Source organism: Podospora pseudoanserina, chromosome 1 (genome assembly GCF_035222485.1).
Source record: "Podospora pseudoanserina strain CBS 124.78 chromosome 1, whole genome shotgun sequence".
NCBI lineage: Eukaryota > Fungi > Ascomycota > Sordariomycetes > Sordariales > Podosporaceae > Podospora > Podospora pseudoanserina.
This window is the reverse complement of record NC_085920.1, coordinates 6602303-6621112: the sequence shown is the minus strand read 5'-3', so window position 1 is coordinate 6621112 and position 18810 is coordinate 6602303. Positions and strand designations below refer to the sequence as shown.

Below are 18810 nucleotides of genomic sequence, written 5' to 3'. Positions count from 1 at the left end.
TGTATATTTCTATCCTTGCTAAATTTGTCATTGGTGTGCTTGCCCGATATCTTTGGTCAGATAGGATGGAATATCTCAAGAGCAACCTCTTTTATATATATATATATATTAAAAAAAAGGATAGCGGAGGGGTTCTGCTTACAAGGAAATTCCTGATGAGACCAGAAGGGCAAGTTTCGTATTCGCCTTTCGCATGTTATTCAAGAGAAGGGGTAGGTAGGTGTTATTGACCAGTGCAGACGTCCCTGGAGCTGGTGTCGAGGATTTCAGAGATATATCCACTCTGCTTGGTTTCATGCACCGCAAAACATATTAAACCATCGCTTATTCTGCTGCTATTCCTCTTCACGAATCACAACTATCCCACAGAACACCAAGCGCTTAGTGAGAAGAGTGATGTTGTCTCCCTATTCTGTTTCGCCAGCCTTTGCTCCTGTTTACCGCAAGGCTAGGAAGCATCAACGAAAGAAGCTGGACCTAAGTGACGACGAATTCAGGGTAACAAGTATAAAAGAGACAATAGCCCAAGGCACGAAATCGGACCCCATCCATCCCATCTCATCTCGTCTAGCCACCGCCCCCCTCAAAGTGGCGAGATTACCATTCGCACTACCCGTCCCATCATCACTTCCAGTCCAGTCCACTTATTCCATGCCCTTTGCTCACTCCGCTGCAAATCTCTCTTCCTTCTCCGCTCTCGTAGATTCACTTGCAGTCCGTTCTTCGCTGCCTGGTCTCATTCTTCCCGGACGCAATCCCCACCGAATCGCAAATCGCAGACTGATTGTCAACGTAAAAAAAAAGAAAAAAAAAGTGACAAAACTCCATCATGAATCCCCGCCTTCCGAACAATGTCCTCTCATAGCCGATTCGTTTTCGCAATGAGGCCAAATGAGAAAAAACAGCACCAAGCCAAAACCAAAACCAAAACCATTCCCTTTCCTTCCCACCCCTCCAGTCAAAGAAAACGAAAAGCCACTCTTGGTGAACTGAACCGAAAAACCGAGCTCCCGCGTAAGCCATCCCAAATCGCGTTTCGTTTTCCTCCCACTGGCGAAAAAGAAAACGCCGTTCTTGTTGGTAACCCGTGGCTCGCAATGATCAAAGCCACACGAGGTTAAAAAGCGCCGAAAAGAAAATAGTGGCGATTGAAGAAAGAAGCCTCAGAACTTCAACTGCTGTGCCGTTTTGTGTTGCTCCCGAAAAAAATCAAAAGTCTATGCCCATATTGTCTGTGCGGTGCGAGTGGGAAAGAAAAAAGAAAAGGAGAAAACAAAGAGTGGGAGGCATGGTATAGATCGACTCCGGAAAGGCATCAGGGGAGAACGAAAATGTCGCAGAGTTGATGGGGGAAAAAAAAAAGAAAAAAAAAAAGAGACGAGTTTGGGTATTAAGGATGAAGGGAAAAAGAGAAAAAGAAATCACAAAAGCTGGTTCGTTGTCAGTGGCCGCCTTTCGCTCACTGCTTCCCCTCGCTGAAGCTACCGCTCCGACGTCGTTTTTGTGGCGGCTCACCCGCTTCCCCGCGGGCGTTCTGGGGCAACTGAGGCTGCGGATGGCCATAGCCTCGCTGGGGAGCGAGCGAGCTTGTTGATGACGCCCGTTGCTGGTGCAGCCGCTCGCGAACGACCTGTGGGCCACCCAACGTTCTGCTGGAAGCCGGTCCAAGCGTCTCTGCTCTCAACTGAGCCTCTACCTCCGCAATCAAGTCGGCATTTGACCGGCCGTCCCTCGTGGTCGAGTATGTCGAGTTGTATCCCGGTCTGGCTCTTGACAAGTTCCGGGGGGCTGGGGCCGGCTGAGTAGTAGGGTTCGCGCCGCGGGCGGACATTCCCTGACGCACAGCTGCCGAAAATGGGTGCGTACATGGTGCGTTCAGATCGGGTAACAAAGACGGAAAAGCAGACGGGTTAGGACGGAGGATCGAAGGGCTCCTCAGAAAGTCGACCGGTGCAGGCGGCGCCGAAAACTGCAACAGGTTATGGCGCATAGTATCGGGGAGGAGGGTGCCCCTGCCCATGTTGCTGTTGCTGCCCATACCCAGTTGGAGCTGCCGCCCGGCGCGAAGCAGCCCAGTCAGCCCGACGGAACTTTCTTGGGTGAAGGGAAAGGAAACAGGGGGGGCAGGGAGGGGCATCTGTTGCTCACCGCTTGCTCCTGGCGGGCCACTTGGTTGGAATGGCCCCGGGGGGGCAGCACCAACTGAGCCAGGAAAACTGGCCATGCTCGGGAAAGCACCATGGGGAGGCCCCGGGCGAGAGCCCGAAGGAGTGGCAAAGTTCGAAGCTGGAGGGCCGTAGCCACGGGCGGCACCGAAACGGGCCCGAGTCCTCCGCATGCTTTCGGTCGAGGGGTCGGAGGGAGAGGCCCGGCGCTCCCCGCTCTGGACACTTCTCGACGGCGGGTGGGTAGGCAATCGGCTGCCTGGTTCTGGGCCATGCCGATATGGCATTCCTACAAACTCTCCCGTCCTGTTGACAGCTGTTAGCAAACCCACTCGACAGCGCCACAGCTTTTGAAATCCCAAACAACTCACGCTCGAATATATCCCTGAACACTGGGGGGCATGACAGGGTCAGAAGGCACCTTGTCTCGGCAGTAAGGGCAGCTGTCAGACTCTTCAAACCACTTCTTGATGCAGTGGTCACCGAAAATGTGCTTGCACTTTGGAAGTCGAAGCGGAGCCTCGCTGATCCCCTCGGGGCTCGTCACTCCAAAGTCATTGTAGCAAATGACACAGGCTGTCAGCCAAGTCAGCACCGTTGAGCTTGAACTGACACCTGGAGGGGCAGGGGGCACTTACTTCTCTCGGATGCCGTCAGGCTCTCCATATCGACGCTCTGCAACGAGGCCAATGCTTTCTTGGAGGCCACACGCTTGTTGCTCGACATCTGGCCACGAAGAAGCTGCTGTTGGCGGAGACGACTCTCGTCCGGCATGTATCCGTGGCCGAACTGGGTGGCAAAGCGGTACGCTTCATCGTCGTCGTCGATCGGGCTGTAGTCATCTTCGCTTTCATCGTAGTCGTCGCCGGTTGGTTGGGCCAGCTCAGCACGAGCTCGACGAATCACGCTTCGGCGTTGTTCACCACTGAACCCCCGATACATGGCCAGGGTCGAGTCACCGGCGGTCATTGGGCGAGGTTCGGGAAGCGGTAACTGACCGGACGCCATGTTGCTCCCGGGGCCACGATCCGATCGTCTCGACGGCTCCCCTGAGCCATTGACCGGCTGGGGCAAGCCAGAGGACGCCGGGCCGGCTCCGGAACTTGGATTGGAAGACATGTTGGTACCCGAAGCTGCCTGGGAGGGCTGAGCGGCGGGGGCATCGCCGGGAGAAGGGCGGTCGGTATTCATGGCTACGGCAGACAGCGCCTCCCGGCCAGGCTGACTCTGGTAAAGTTGGTGGGTTTGGTTTTGGGTTGACGCTTGAGGAAAAGACGGGGCTTGTGGCAAGCCCGAGTGGCTCTGGTGGTTCTGAATAGCTGGCGCCACCGAAAACCGGTGGAGGGCAGAAGGATGGCGGTAGGGGAAGGAGAAGGGTGGTGGCACGGTGGAATCGAGATGTGGAAGATTTTGGTTCGAGTGAAAGCTGGGTAGCACAGAGTTGGACCCGCTAGGGTTTGTACTCCCTGCTCCGCCGTTGGGAAAGAATTGATCGGAGCCTGACGGCCTCAAGATTGACTGCAGCTGCAACGGAACCGAAAGGAGCGGGATGGCATGTGGCGGGGGAGGGCCGGGGGCAGAAGCGGGGGCCACCCACTGATATGCGGGACTGGCGCTCTGTGCCGAAGAGGACCATCCGGGGTAGATCGGATCGTAGTGCGAGTGCGGATGGGGATGAGAGAGGGAGTGTGAGTGCGAGTGCGAGTGGGACTGGGAATGAGGCAGTGGCAGAGACAATGGGGGGGGTTGAGTCTGTTGTTGTTGTTGTTGGTGTTGTTGCTGCTGCTGCTGCTGCTGCTGCTGCGGTTGTTGTTGTTGTTGTTGTTGTTGTTGTTGTTGTTGTTGTTGCTGTTGCAGTTGTCCGTGGCTGGGCTGTTGAGGGTGATGGTGTGGCTGAAGGGAGAGGTTGCGGCTGTGGGATGGCCGAGGAGCGTGGGGCCCTTGGTTTTGTCTGGACAGGTGGTACAGAGAGTTAACGCCATGGTGGTAGTGCGGGTATGAGGGGTGAAGATGAGGCAAGCCTGATGGCTGGCGATGCTGTTGTTCATTCCGGAAAAAGGGGCAGCCGCCCTGACCTTGTGGTGGCCCACTTTGGAATCCGGAATGCGTTGCTGGATGTGCGGGCGCCTGAGAGGTTGGCACCTCGGCCTGGTGCATCTCATAGTCCATTTGATCCATCCTGTTCTGCTCAGTCACCCGGACCGCGGTTCTGATTGCGATTCACAACGGGTAGCTGCAGTAGATAGCCTATGGGGGTGTGAGGCTGCTGCAGTTTCCGCCGTGAACTTCCTGATCCGTGGTTGGGCTCCTTTCAGCGGAGATGGCAACTGTCCCAGGTGTTTTTGACAAAGAAAGCGAAGCTCCTGAGCTTGTGGCCCTCACCGCTCTGCCGTTCCCTAAAAATGCTCTGGCTCGTAATCCTCTCTTGCTTCCAGCCGGTGGTGGGACTCCGTGATGGCTAGGTTGAATATTGGCTCAATCTAGTGGCTGAGAACCTCGATGGCCCAGATTTACGACTGGCAAAGCTGAAACTTTGATCCTCCACCATGCATAAGTAAATGTCCCGCGTGTCCGAGTCTTCCCAACTGCAAAAACGGGCTCGTTTCGGGGTCGTGGACAGGGTTAGAGTTCGTCGGTGACTGATGCTCACTTTCGCCGTCGTGTTATCACCAGATACACTCGCTGAGGTCAGGCAGTCGCAAATCAGGGGCAATGTTCGTGGAAGTTTTCTACTCTGCAACTTGAGCGCAACCGGCGGAGTCAGTTATTTATCTCCAAGAAAAATCTAACTGCCCACAGCAGTCTCGTGTCCTCCGGCGGCAGGCTCTGCCCATCACGCCCCTGCAAAAGCCCAGAGGGAAGGGAGGGGTGGGGGGTGAATTGCTCTTGGTTGCTCACTTATTCATTCATAAATCCCACGTATGAGGTGACAGCTAGATAGACCGAGCTCCAGACTCCACACCGGGCCAGAGGACTGATAAGACCAGAAGGAAAACCGCCGATAAGCCGAGAGGCAGAAGATAAAAGCGCCTGGTTGGAGATGTGCTCCGACAAGGACACAAAAGCTGAACAAGAGAGCAAAGACCTCCAAGGGATGGTGGTGAGGATACGGGTTCGGCTGTGTGTTGAGGGAAGGCAGGTGTCGGGAAGAGAGCAAAAAGGGAGAAGAAAGGGAACGGGCGGAACAGGCTGTTGGGGATCGTGTCGGTTTTGTATCATCAAAAGCAAGAAAGACCCGAAGCAGCATGGAGCCTGAGCATGGAACATGGGGGGCAGGGCGGAGCAAAAAAAGGCAAGGCACTTGTCCCGTCGAGCAAGTTCCAGTTTCAAGCCCAAGTAGGTATCAGTTTTCTTAGCAGGACGAGCCCAGTCAAGTCCAAGTCAAGGCTGGCTGGATGGGCTTGGTCATGTCAGGTCAGGTCACCGAGTCACCAAGAGTCACCCGTAATCAATTCGTTTCTGGTCACTCGTTGGTCACAGGCGGGACTGCAGAGCAGGCACTAGTAAGAGCCACCTCCAACCCGCTATCTCTCTTACCCTCGCGAGAAGAAAAAGCAGCAAGGAAGAGAGAGTAAGAGGGATCCTCGATCACTCGCAGGTCTCGCTCGCATCGGCGGCATCTTTTGCCAGCCAAACCGAGCGCCGCTGTTGGTGGACTGCAGAGGGTGGATCCCCTGTACGTACCGTAAGCTACTGTACCGTACACAGCGCTGCGTAAAAACAGACCGTCAAAGACATGAGCGGCCGCACTCTTTCCTTCTTGCAGGGGCCGCTTCTTGTTCCCCTCCCTGATCCGTACAGCCAGCAAGCCAGCCAGCCAGCCAGCCAGCGCTGTGCTTTGGTGCTTTGGTGCTTTGCTGGGGGGCGGGGGACGGACAGAGGAGAGGGGTGAGTGAGGGGTGCAAGGGAGGGGCTTCTGTGGAAAGTCCTGTCTGAGACTCCAAAAAGGCGAAAAGTGGAAGGCACAAACAACCGTTCTCAAAGGAACCTAGCCAAGGGCGTCGAGTGTACAGTGCCTAATACCAGGCGGGCAGCCAATAGTAATAATAATAATAAAAAAATAAAAAAATAAAATAAAACTGCAACACAAGTCTCAACAAAGCGGCGGCTGGACTGTGTGTGGTGCGGGGATGCAGCATGCCCGTCCAAGGGACCAAAAATGAACAAAACTCGGAGAAAACGGACCATTGTCAGCATCGAGATTACGAACAAGACATGCTGAAAAGCAAATCGTCAAAAGGCAACCAGACGGGGAGCACTTCGGTCTCAAGTCCGGTACCGCCGTGTGTGCGCCTGGATGTGCCAGCGGTTGGAGGTGTGCTGTGTGTTCTGTACAGCGTCACTTGGATCGCCTTTTTATTAGGCTGCCTGGATTCTGTGGGAATAACACCCGTCTGTCTCTCTGGTGACCCCCCGGGAGTCCTTCAAGGTTGCCCTGGAGCGCAAGGAATCGCTGCCTCCGAGCCACATTATTACCAATGCCATCTTCTGGCCCCGGTTCCGTCTCTCTGCATCAGAGCTGCGCTGGTTGTCATGCGGTGGCTCCGAGGCTGGAAGTGCGGCGAACAGAGGGACTTTTCACCAAAGTCCATACTCGGAGCTGCTCTGATCCAAAAAGTCCCTCGTATGCTGTGTTTACCGAAAATGGTATGCTGGTGTGTTCTGTACAACCCATATCCACCCAGACACCGGTCATCATGGTCGTCACCAAGCCGACTCGCCTTCCTCATCCTTCGCATGCTTCGGCTTTCGTGGCTGCTGCTATGCCGCAACCCATCTCCTCAAGGCAACGTGTCGCAAGCTAAGTCGCATCTTCCTCGGGCCTAGCCATCAAGCGATATCGACGCCTGAATTATCGCTCTATGTATGTATACACTACCGCCCTTCCCGCACTCGCCATTTGATTTCAACCATGGATCGCTTGCCCGTAGCTCTGGGCGCATATTGATCAACAGCTTTCGAACCCAAAAGCTTTGATTTTGGCAACACATTTTCCTGCCCTTCCGGCTTCCTGCTCCGGGTACGTACTGGTTTGGAGCTCGGCTTGGCAAGCCCAGATGCGCCCCGCTATTCCGTTTCTGTTCCTTGTGCGCCTGGGATCCCTGCCGGCCGGGATCTTATCTATTGGTCAGCCGACAGCCTCGAAATGAAGCTCAACACCTGATTCGTTTTCTTCCATCTGTGATCCTGGAGCTGATCATGTACCCCTGTTCAGAATGATGACATTCCATCTTATCAGCTTCGCCCGATCACTTACAAATGACGGCAATGCCCCGCTTCAAAAAGCTGTCTGAACCAAGCTCTCGACATCGAAACTGGACCGGAAACATGGCCTCGACCGTTTGGCTGCCGTGAGGGTGAAGGGGATGGGGTTGGATGGCGTCCTGCGCAGCGTCCGGTGATACTGGGCTAACTGCCACGCATGCCCAAGCTCTCGATGGTGAGCTGTGCTGCACTGGCGCGTTAGGTTTGATGCTCACGTTACCCCTCATCAACCCCTCCCCCCGTCTGTCCTGGGCCTGGAATTCCCCCCCACGACCAGCATCGACCAGCATCGACCAGCATCGACCAGCATCGCCAACCCTCCTCCCTGCCAAGCCGACATGGGAAAGTGGGTGTCGGCAACTTTGTGCCATTGGCCGGCCGATGGTGCGCAACTCGATGTTGCTCTTTGGCGACGCATGTCTTTTCGCTGAGAAGCCGTCGTCAAATAGCCTTCCACTCCTGGCTTACCTGCATGGAAACAGAAATAACGCTGCTTGACTCGCAAACACCCGGTCGACACGAGCAGCAGGTAGCGACGTCGCACACGAGCAGTCCTGCCACCAACATCCAGAGCTGCAAATAGCTTCGGGATTTTGCTCACAATCGCAACCGTAGCGCCCTCTGTGGCCCAGCACCAGCACCACCTCCAACAAACAACAACCAACCCCCGACCCCAGCACCCGATAGAGAGCCCGTGCTGGAAACCTCGACTCGACTTGCTTGTGTGTGGCCTGGCAGCAGCATGTCACCATGCTCTTTCGGACCGCTCTTTGCCACTCGACATTACTTATCACCACATCCTTGCAGCAAATAGCGCACCTCCGCACCGCTGCAACCGCTTTCTTCGCACCAGACGCAATCTGCGCCCAAAGGGAAAAAACGAACGAAATGCACCACCTGCCCCGACTGTCGCAGTGCAATGTTGTGTGCTGGATGCCGAAAACGACAGCCAGATTCGTTTCGGGCCAAGGACAGTTCTCACCTGTACGGCATATCACATTTCGCCCCGTTGTATCCGTTCCGGCTTTGACAAGTCAATCCTTTTCAGCACTGAACCCCGGTTCCCGTGTTGTGAGTCCAGCGAGAACACTTTTCCCAGCCACTCTGACTTTTGTTGTACGCTGTTCAACCGGAGCAAGGGCACTGGTGTCCCCTTATCCAGAATTTCGTGGTCAAAAATTGAAATTTGCTCGTTGACTTCTGCGCTGATATTTGCGGTTGTTTTTCTATGGTATTGAATTTCTTCCGTTTCCGCCGCCGGCCCGGGGTTTACGGTTTACGGAGCCTCAAACAAGCGGGGTTGGTTCCCGGACCCGGACCCGGCCCGGAAGCTCCAATGCTCTCGCCAAGCCGGACCGGGGGCCTTGTGTTTTCTTGCGCGCAATCCATTCTAGAGTCCTGCCGCTCCGTGTAGCCGACTTCGCTTCGGTGTTGTACTGCATTTACTTATCTTGACCGTTAGTTTGATTTTTATTTTAAAGCATGTGCTGCACGGAGCTATCTCCGTCGTCGTACAGGACCGCGAGACCCCTAGGTGGTGTCCCGGTTCTTCAGTCATCAACGACCGCATTCTCGCTGGGCATGGAACCTCTGCTCTCAGATATGCAGAGATATCAGTACAGAGGGCGACACAGTGACTTTTGCTTCTACAATTATACAAGTATTTGTCTGATCGCTCGCACCAAAGTGTTCGGGCGTAGCCAGCGCCTCGCCTTTTCCACGGCGTAGGTTGAGAACGCCCTGCCCTTACGATATAGTTCTGTTCCATATATTTCAGCGCAGCAACTTTCTCTGCTGCCACCGACGTCCTGGCTCCAAAGTTCTCTTCCAAAAGAAGCCTGCCAGTTCGTCAAGCTATCCATTCAGCTAAAGCCCGACTGTTACTGCCAAGTTGGCCGCGATACCACTGTAGAGCAGACTTCCCTCAGCAGGTCTCTCGACTGCGTGCGAAATGTTGGCAAGGCTGCTTCCGGAACGGGTCTGGCAACGGCCAGATCGCCCGCCTTGACGAATACAAAACTGCCTGCCCGAGAGACTCGCCTGTTGCTCACGTACACCTGGCCCCGAAACTGAGCGTGGGAAGCAAGGAGGCTTTTTGTTCTCGAAACTCATCGTTAAAATACAGTGCCGTCACTATGATCTCGACATCTTCCTCTCCCCCTTGCTGATTGAGACACAGAGAATATTAATTTATTTACTCACGATCCCTAGTTCTTCTTTTTCAAGATGGTTTAATGTTCGCTTTGGAAAGTGAGCTTTGCCATGCTGTCAACCACAAGACGCTCGAGAATACAAAGCTTTGTTTCATGGAGTGATTCGACCAAACTGTGTGATCTAATTGTGTCAACATGGGCGGTTCTACCCGAGAAAAGGCAACATCCACCTCCCATCTGTCGATGCCATCCCTGACAAACACACCAAACATCCCATTAACCCCCCCCCCCTCCCACACACATCTCTACCCCGATCCCCGCTTAACAAAGTCTGCTAACCTTTTAATCCCCCTCCCCTTCCTCTTCAAACTCCTCAAAGGCGACCTTGGCTCCTCACCCCACCTAAACCGTTCCTCATCCTCCGTCATCACAGAAGAGATGCTCTCCAGTTCCTCCACCACCGCAACCTTTTCCTTCCCCTTCCCCTTCCCCTTCGCCTTCGCTTCCTCTTCCTCTTTCTCCTTAGCAGCAAGACGCTCCAGCCGTCCCTTCAACCACTCCTCCTCTGCCCGATCCGCATCCTGTCTCCTCTTTCTGGCGGTTTGCATGTCGTTCAGCATCTGCTCCACCTCTTTGCGGGTCGCCTGCTCGTCTTCGTCTGCGTCCTCGTCAGAAAAGGCTTCAAACACTGCCTCGTAGCTGCCAGCAGCTTCGTCGCCGTCTATGCTCTGGGTCTCCCAGTCTTCATCTGTGCTGTCGTGGCTGTCGGGATGGGATGTTTTCTCGGGGGAGGGCGCAGTTTGCGCAGAGGAGTTGGTGGTCGGGATGGTGGGATCTGTGGGGTTGCCTGAACAATAGACTCGGATGCCCTCGCCTAGTTGCTCGTTTTGTTGCCGGTCTGGACCTTGATTGTAGTACTGCCTTTCCCGTTGGTTCCGACTTTGGGTCTCTTCTTGAACATGGTCTTGTTTCTGCTCTGGAGCTTGTCCATGCCCCTGCTCCTGGTCCTGCGCCTGTCCTTGATCTCCGTCTTGATGCTCATGCCCGCCAACGCCATCACCAGCACCCTCGTCGTTCTCGGGGATAGCGCCCGTGTCGGGATCGGCATCGGGGATATACACAGGCCTGTCAGGTGGCGGTCGCGAACCAGAGGGCGGTGGGCTAGGCGGCGGACTGGGGGCCGGACTGGGAGCTGGACCAAGAGATGAAAACCTCTGGGCAGCCTTCTTTGCTCTCTTGTTGACAGACTTTGCCAACTTGTCCTGCTCCTCTTTGCTAGACCTTGGCTTGGACATGCTCTGCCGTCTCGATGGACCTTCTCCGGCTGGACCTCCAAACCCCGAATTCTTCCTTGTCGGTTTCGACAGTTTATCATGTGGCGGCTGGGTGACAAAATCATCCAAAACAACGTGGGGCCGCACGGTGCCGTGTATAGTCGTGTGTTCCTTGACACCGCCCTCTGGATAACTCGGTGGCGCTTCGCTGGTGTCTCTAGCTTTGCCTTTTTCCCTGCTTCTGCTTCTGCTTATCCTTACAGTCGACTCGCCCGATTCATTTCCTGCATCGGCAACCTCATAGGAACCGGATTTGACGTGAATTTTCGTCCTGGACCGGTGCTGCTCTCCAGTTGTAGGGCGCACTACTGGGGTCTCATGCACGCCTTCTACGTCGATGACATACGCCTTGACCTTCTGAGGATCGTCCTTGCTATCGAGAATGACCGTCAACTTGTGCCCTTTGAGAAGACCTGGAGGGAAGCTAAGCTTGGGCAAGCCCTCTTCCACATCGAAACTCGGCTTCTCATCGACACTGTCACCATTATCCTCGGCCTCCAGGCTACCAGAAGGGTTGTTTTCTTCGGGAATGATACCATTCGCGGTGTCAGCCGTCTTGTTCACTTTAGCATGACTGCGTTCCGGTAAGACATCCACAGTGTGCCGCCTACGTATCCCAGTGTTTGGGCCCGGATCTCCCCTATTCACGTTCGAGCCGCCATTGGCATCAGTGGTCTCTGGTGCAACAGGCTTCGATGCTTGGCCAGGATCGCCCTCTTTTGTTTCGGGAGCCACATTATCATTGACAGGAGTCGAACTGTTGACTTTGGGCGCACTGTCACCAGGAACAGCAGGCTTTCCGGATGGTGGAGGGATCGACTGCTCATTAGGGTCCTTCTTGCCAATATTCGGTGCTCCATCACTTCCCGGAAATAGCCACTGTGAAACTTTGTCCGAACTCGCCTGCGCGTCGCCGCCAACCCGAGTCTGATGACCTTTCACCCTGATGGTGACGTCCTCGTCGTCGGTTGAAGGAGGGGGCCGAGAGTTTGCAAGACGTTGAGCATCCTCTTGCCACGTAGCAGGCCATCCAGCCACCTCCACGTCCGGCCACACCCCGTTAGGCGCCGTTGGAGGTTGGTTTGTCTGATAGTCTTGGGACGGCATCCCGGAAGCAGGCGGCGGCGCTGGCGCCGATGGAGTGTAAAAGTCAAAGGGGTTTGGTGTCCCGGCAACGTTGGCGGGCCCGGGTCCTTGTAGCCAAGGATATGTCCCGACATAGGGAGCAACATTGTGATACACGGCATTTGGATTTTGTGGCTGTCCGTACGCGGTCGGGTAGTTGGAGTATGGGTAGTTGGAGTATGGGTAGTTGGAGTATGGGTAGTTGGAAGGCTGGTGGCTAAGAAATGGATCGTTATGAGCTGGGTAGTTGGGATTTGGGTAGATGAAGGGATACGGATATCCTGAAGCATGTTGTTGTCCAGAGATGAAGGGACTGTATCTCGGAATGCCGTCAACATTGTCTCTGGCCTTATCTGCTGTTGGCTTATCGTCGGTCGGGTTGTGTAATGCCAGCATCGGCATCGGGACTATCGAGGGGGCGTCGAGTTGAAGCTTCTGTCTTGCGAAATCTACGATATAAGACGGAAGCTTTGGGCCACACACGTTGAAGGCTGCCTGAAGAAGTTCGGATGAAAGGTTTTCATTTTGAGGGGTAGGCTGCCGATTATCCTCGCGAATATCGGAACGGAGAAGGGTTTGCGCAGGAAGAACAGCGCTGGCCCATCTTAGTGTTGCATTTTCACAATTCTCGTTCCTTGTGGGATCAAAATTGGTGGGACTTATTCCCAAGTCTTGCAGCTCATTCGACTCGTTCAAGAGCAAATAAGTCGACAGTCGCGTGGCGAGGTAGCCTTCAGTATCCCCCTGGATCTCGAGCTGGAGGCGACAGAGATCTGACATGGACCTTCCCGGGTTTTGGGAAAAAAGGATCAAGATTTTCAAGGCCTCTGCTTTGAGGAAGTAGTCTCCAATGGCATCGGCGGTGGCTACCACAACTTCTGCGGTATGGCGTTGTGCTGGGCTAGATCGAGTGAAGAACATGTCCCATGAAGGCCTTTCCAGCCCGTTTTTCGGAATATAGATGGGCAAATGTATTCCGTTCTTTTGTTTGAGCTCGAGACCGTCAAAGTCCTTGAGGTGAATCCCGTCAGGTCGCTCTGGAGCAGCCGTCTTCTCGAGCACTGCTTTGACAAGTAACCATTGTAGAAAGGGCCTGCTTCGCATGAACCCCTCATTGTGGTCTTGAATGGAGCGTGCTAAGATCGTGGCATATTCGAGTAAAAGGTGGTTGCGAACGTCCATTTCCTTGTTGTGATCTTGAAGTATCAGTGAGGTAAAAAGGTCAAGGAGACCCAACGCCGATGGTTCGTCGTAGCTTGTCCGAATCCAGTCATTGGAAATTAACTCCATAATTTTGGGAAGGTAACTGGTCCCGAAAAACATGACTGACATGTCCTGCCAGCCAAACACAGATGTGGCAGCCACCAAAAGATCTCTGGCATCCCAGATGCTATCTTCTGCGGTGATCTCGCGATAAAGGCGGCTCCAATCGAAAAGATGCTTTGCGTAAATCTTAGGCACGTCAATAATGCCTTCATGCGTACAGGCCTCCAAGCGGTGCAACACCCGCAGGCACAAACTCAGTAGTTGTATCTAGGAAATGGTCAATATACGATCCTCAAGGATGTGATGCAAGAGATTACATGTTTCTTACCTCTGTTGATCCTATGACTTGTTCGGTGCTGAGGGCTTTCAGCGTGTTTTCCACAATCTGCCACGCCATCTGTATGTAGTTTGGAAAGTGCCGCTGCGACAAGAGATCCAGCAGAGCATAGTTCGCTGCCAGCTTGCCTCTGTTCAGCTCATCCATACTCTCCTCTCCGACAGGAGGCAGAAATTCCGGCAGTAGCCGCATATCTCGGAATAGCTTCAAGTTTCCAGATGAAACCAGCATTTCTGCGTACTGAACCCGGATGTACGGGATGGTGCTGTAGCGTTCAAGGTTTTGCTTGAAGTATTCTTGCGCGTCTTTGAACCGACCGAGCCGCCTGAGTCGGCAAAACTCCTCGAGATCAGTGTCCCAGTCTTCTTCGATATCAAACTCGAGCCGGATCGTCATATTTTTGGTTGATTGTGAGGGGTCATGAACGAGGTCAACAGGTCGCTCATAAACATCGTGATTTGATGGCTGGCTTTCCTGGCCCTCATCGCTTATATCTGAATATTCCGAGCTCTGGCTAAATGTTTCTCCTATTGATGTTGAGCGGTCCTGTAAATAAGTAGGCACATACTCGTAAGGGGGCGGTCTGAAATCTGGAATCCGTCGGTTTCTGCGAGACTGTTCTCGTCGTGGTTGCGTCCGAAGTTGCAGAACAGGCGGTCTCGTACGAGTTTCGACGTTGAAGGGGTCCTCATGTAAGTGACCTGTACGTGGTTCCCTGCCAGACTGGTGTGCCGTTGGTTCCTCTTGTGCTGGCCTTCGTCTTGCTCTAGATACTGGCCGAACCGTGACAAGGGACCGATTGCGTTGCTCGGGGCCCTCGTGACCCATCTGATCCCAGTAGTTCACCGGCCCAGTAGTTCGTTCCCTCGCCTCCGAGATATAAGTATTTGCCCTGCCTAGATTTTGTACCCAGGTTGGACGCGGAGGCGATGGGGAATTTGGAAAAGAAAGCGGTGAAGGAGACCGGCGCCGTTCCCGTGAAGCAGAGCTCGCCTGTTGCCGTTGACGTCCCGTTTCCCAATCCTGTCCCCCTTGATCTTGTGCTGAGCGCTTTGGTCGCCGCGGCCGCTCCGGCTGCTGCTGTTGACGAGGTGGCAGGCCATAGAACTTCCCATGTTTAGGGGCTCTTGGTGCTACGCTGCCGTTGCGAACCGTCGTAGAAGACAAGCCTTGTCTTTCATTCTCATCTTCATGATAATGCTCACTGTCGCCGATATCGACGCTTTCGTCTGAGTAGGATGACCTCGACATGGCGCAAACAGAGTGGCCGAAAGGAGAAGCACGAAGAGATAGACCGTGACGGCCAGTATCAGAGCCTTCCTATGCCTATTTCTGCTGGCTGCGTTCTTCCAAAGTCTTTGCAAAACTCTGTCTTGATGCCATGCGGGGGGTGGGCACTACATGGAGCGTCTCGCAGCCTTGCCGAGAGCCCATGAGACGCTGTTCCGCAGCATACCCTGAAGAAAGTAAGCAGCGCCAATTCGAAACGAGAAGGCTGCATCTCTGGCGAATCGCGGGGGCTTGGCCAAGCTGGCTCGCATCAAGACGACCCGCCTGTGCAGCTCAAGTGAGGCATCCATGTTGCACAGCCTGCACCAGCACAAATCCCCCGCGGCCCAAATGTTGTGTTATCATCGTTAGCACCCCGCTACATCTGTTCGAAAAGTCCGCAGCATCAGGCCTGAGTTGAGCTTTTGTGATTCCCCACGTGTCTTGGACCCAGCCAACCAAGCTCCTGATGTCAACAATGGACGACACATGGACCTCACCCGAGCTGAAGGTCAAAAAGCGTGGGAGATATGGACGGCGCGATTATGAACGATTCGACCATATAGCCTCATCCCACATGCGAGCCGGCCGTGGAAGCATTGGCAAAGTCGAGGTTGATTGCCGCTTCATGTTCACCAAATCCCGCTGGGGTGTACTTGGGGAGTCACAGAACCCAGCTGGCATATTGTACCTCGATCTAGACTTTCACCAACCCCCAGACTGCAAACTCGAGTCTGCAACTGTATCTGTGAAATTGACCGAGGAAGATGGCGAAGACGCACGCATTGAGCATCGCTCCTCTTGCCCAGTCAAATTCACCGACCATTACGGCCCAAAACACATCCGCGGCCGAGAAACCTTGGTCCAAACGAGAAAGCTCGTCAATCGAACGCCAAATGTCAACGTGTTGGGATATGGTGCCGGTGGGCTGGGTATCGACAAAGAAAAGACCGTGACTGGGGGGAGTCGCTGGAACTTTGAGGGTCATATCTCCTCGACGAAGGGCTCGATCTGGTACAACACTTTGAAATGGGAGCTGAAGGAGAACACATTCGAGTATCAACCATCACACAACAACCTTATCCACACAGCCTTCGTGCTCGAGCACAATGCGACACGGTTCTATATGACGGTCGAGATTAGCGGAAAACTCTCCAAGTTCTCAGACGAGTTCATGAAGATGTTCAAGTTCCGTGACGGGAAAAAGGAAATAGTTACCAAGATTGAATGGGCAAACGGTTACTCATGCCCGCTCCGGCTGGATCGAATGGCTCGTGAGCTGCATCTGCAGATGGAGTACGAAAACATGGCGAGGATCCCGATGGAAATGCCCGATGCTTTGCCAGCACACTATCGGCCTGTGGCCACGTCTCCAATGCCGCCGGTATACCATCCGCAACAGCCCAGTGTCGAGACAATGCCACCAACGGGGAGGATAGAGGAAGTGTCGTCGGGAAACATCGACGGGAATGTCAGGATATCACAACCGGACCGGCCTCCTCCACTTCCCGCCAGCGACTCTCTAGACAGCTTGCGAATAGCATCGGGGCTCATTCCTCCGCCAGTAGCTCACGAGCAAGCCAGTCCAGAGGCAGATCAAGTCTCGGAAACTTTGGGCTCCACCACTTGTGTAAACTCGTCCGAGGATGCCGATGAGGATGAACAGAGCGGCAGCGGGAACAGTTCGAGTACTGAGAGCACGGCTGCGGAAGAAACCAAGGAGGTTAGACCACAAAAAGGTAGCCCAGTGGATATGGGTAACCCGGTCTCGATATGGCTGAGAGGCATCATGCTGGTGTGGTTGGCCATGCTGGCTCGCGCAATTGGTGCGTCAGTGGTGGAAGCAACGTCGAATCCGAAGGTCAAGATGATCGAAGGCGACAAGATCGAAAGGAGGAAAGGACCAAAAAGTGCATTACGTTCAACAACGCCTAAAAAGGCAACATCAACAGGAACTTGAAGGAGAGAGGGACTCGGAAGTCATGTATTCTCGACCCCACCCCCGAACAAACGGAGGAGGTTAGAGGATGATGGCAGAAAGATGGCGAGAAAAGAGGAGTGTTTTTCTGTTGATAGTAAATAGCTAGTGTATAATATGGGAGTCGAAGTGTCTGTACGATCGATGAGTTGATGTTTAAAGCTGATTTTTCGTATTTTTGAATTTCTCAATGTTGAGCCTTTGGTTGATGTTTCAGAGGTCAGTGCGCTCCGGCCAGGAAATACAGCACACTAACATAGTGCTACCTACCCCACACCCGGGTCTGTTAGCCAATGTCTCATCACACTGCAGGCATTCCATTGGAACTAACGACGAGCGAGAGGGCATCAGCACTTCCATATCAGCGGACAGATAGGCAGCCAGCCTTCAACTTAACGGCGAGACGCGAGTTTGATATTCGACAACAGCGACATAATTCACAGGGAGGCCGGCAAAGAAAGCCTGGGATCTCGTCACGATTCCCGATACCACTCAAGCGTTGACATTCACATCGCTCGCTACACCTGTCCTCTCCGTCCCCAGTGTGATCTCATCAACCAAGCGGAAGAAGCCCCATATATACAATGGCGGACCTTTTATATGATCTTCTTTTACCGTCAGGGTCGTCTTCATCCCCAACGACGACTCCCGATGCGAGTTTACTCGAGTACCTCACAACACTGGCGTCCCAGCCATTATCATCACTCGAATCAAGCGAACCTCAAGCGCTCGCACACTCATCTCACGCGCTCCTGCTCTCACTTCAGTCGCTTTCCAAGAAATCTCACAAGCAGATCATCGAATCGGCAACTCATCACGCGTCACTCCGCACTACGTTGCCTGCCTTGGCAGCGAGCACCGCTGAGCTGCGAAATGCCCTCCCAAAGCTGGATAGTGAAGCAGTGCGGTTCGCAACCACCTACAACAGAGACAGCGACAATGATGTTCTCGCCCGGCGAAAAAAGGCGTTGCTTCTCTCGCGCAACGTCGAGCGGCTCGTCGACGTCCTCGAGCTACCGCCCCTCCTCTCCTCGTCTATCTCGACAGCCCCAGTCAACTACTCGTCAGCACTGGACTTGAACGGTCATATCCGGCGACTGCACTCGCTCTACCCAAAGTCACCTCTTGTTACATCCATTTCCGCCGAGGCTGACGATGTCATGCGAAATATGGCGGCCAACCTCATCCTCTCTCTCAAAGCTCCTGGTCTCAAACTCCCTGCTGCCCTCCGAACCATCAGCTGGCTTCGCAGAGTCTTGCCGGATTTGGAGGCAGTTGCCACTGCACCAACAAACAACGGCTCAAAGAGTAGCGATGCTCGGGAGAGGGCGCTGGGGGCAGTGTTGCTTGTCTGCCGCCTGGCAACCCTCATGACAATGCTCGAAGCCCTCGAACCACTTAGGGAACTCGCCGATCAAGAAAAGGCCCGCCAAAAGGCCATTGGCAGCGGAAACGCCTGGTCTGGTGGGCAGCAGACGGAAAGATATCTGAAGCGGTACATTGAGATCTTCCGTGAGCAGAGTTTTGCTATCGTGAACATGTTCCTCAAGCTGTTTCCGACTACCACGGCAGTGGCAACAGATGGGCCAGCAGCGACAACTGGGAGCGATGATCCACTAGAGCCGATTCCATCTGCGCTTGCTACTTTCCCTCTCTACTTGGTCGACATGCTATTGGAGACCCTACGCGTGTATTTGCCTACCGTGAAAGACCAGGGAGCGAGGGACAGTCTGCTCACTCAGGTTCTGTATTGCGCAGGAAGTTTGGAAAGATTGGGAGGTGATTTTGGGTTGTTTTTGGCGAGCTTGGAGGTTGGACCAGAGGCGGAGGAGGAGTGGGTTGAGGTTGTCAAGAGACACAAGGCGTTGGCTGGGAGGCTGGAGTCTATCGTGGGGGAGCAGAAGAAGGGGTGATTGGG

The 18810-nt window shown here is 54.1% G+C and overlaps 4 protein-coding genes across 4 annotated transcripts; 2 read left to right on the top strand and 2 right to left on the bottom strand.

Moving 5' to 3' along the window:
• Nucleotides 1–274: 274 nt before the first annotated feature.
• On the bottom strand, nucleotides 275–6244 carry QC764_118600 (uncharacterized protein). The gene is given in 5 exon segments (XM_062943125.1): nucleotides 275–2050; nucleotides 2149–2471; nucleotides 2537–2741; nucleotides 2804–5975; nucleotides 5984–6244. Coding segments are annotated over 4 exon segments (2139 nt in total). The 5' UTR covers nucleotides 4344–5975; nucleotides 5984–6244; the 3' UTR covers nucleotides 275–1979.
• A 3644-nt stretch (nucleotides 6245–9888) lies between these two features.
• Nucleotides 9889–17085, bottom strand: QC764_118590 (uncharacterized protein; the record flags this gene model as incomplete). Its single annotated transcript, XM_062943124.1, has 4 exons — nucleotides 16133–17085; nucleotides 15697–16036; nucleotides 13637–15634; nucleotides 9889–13575 (listed from the first exon to the last, which is right to left on the bottom strand). The coding sequence occupies exons 3-4, from the start codon at nucleotides 14894–14896 to the stop codon at nucleotides 9889–9891; spliced, it is 4947 nt and encodes a 1648-aa protein (XP_062806193.1). The 5' UTR covers nucleotides 14897–15634; nucleotides 15697–16036; nucleotides 16133–17085.
• Nucleotides 15384–16874, top strand: QC764_118580 (uncharacterized protein; the record flags this gene model as incomplete). Its single annotated transcript, XM_062943123.1, has 1 exon — nucleotides 15384–16874. The coding sequence occupies one exon, from the start codon at nucleotides 15384–15386 to the stop codon at nucleotides 16872–16874; it is 1491 nt and encodes a 496-aa protein (XP_062806194.1).
• Nucleotides 17086–17476: 391 nt separating the features above from the next.
• On the top strand, nucleotides 17477–18805 carry QC764_118570 (uncharacterized protein; the record flags this gene model as incomplete). The annotated part of the gene is made up of 1 exon (XM_062943122.1): nucleotides 17477–18805. The coding sequence occupies one exon, from the start codon at nucleotides 17477–17479 to the stop codon at nucleotides 18803–18805; it is 1329 nt and encodes a 442-aa protein (XP_062806192.1).
• Between the last annotated feature and the right edge of the window lie 5 nt (nucleotides 18806–18810).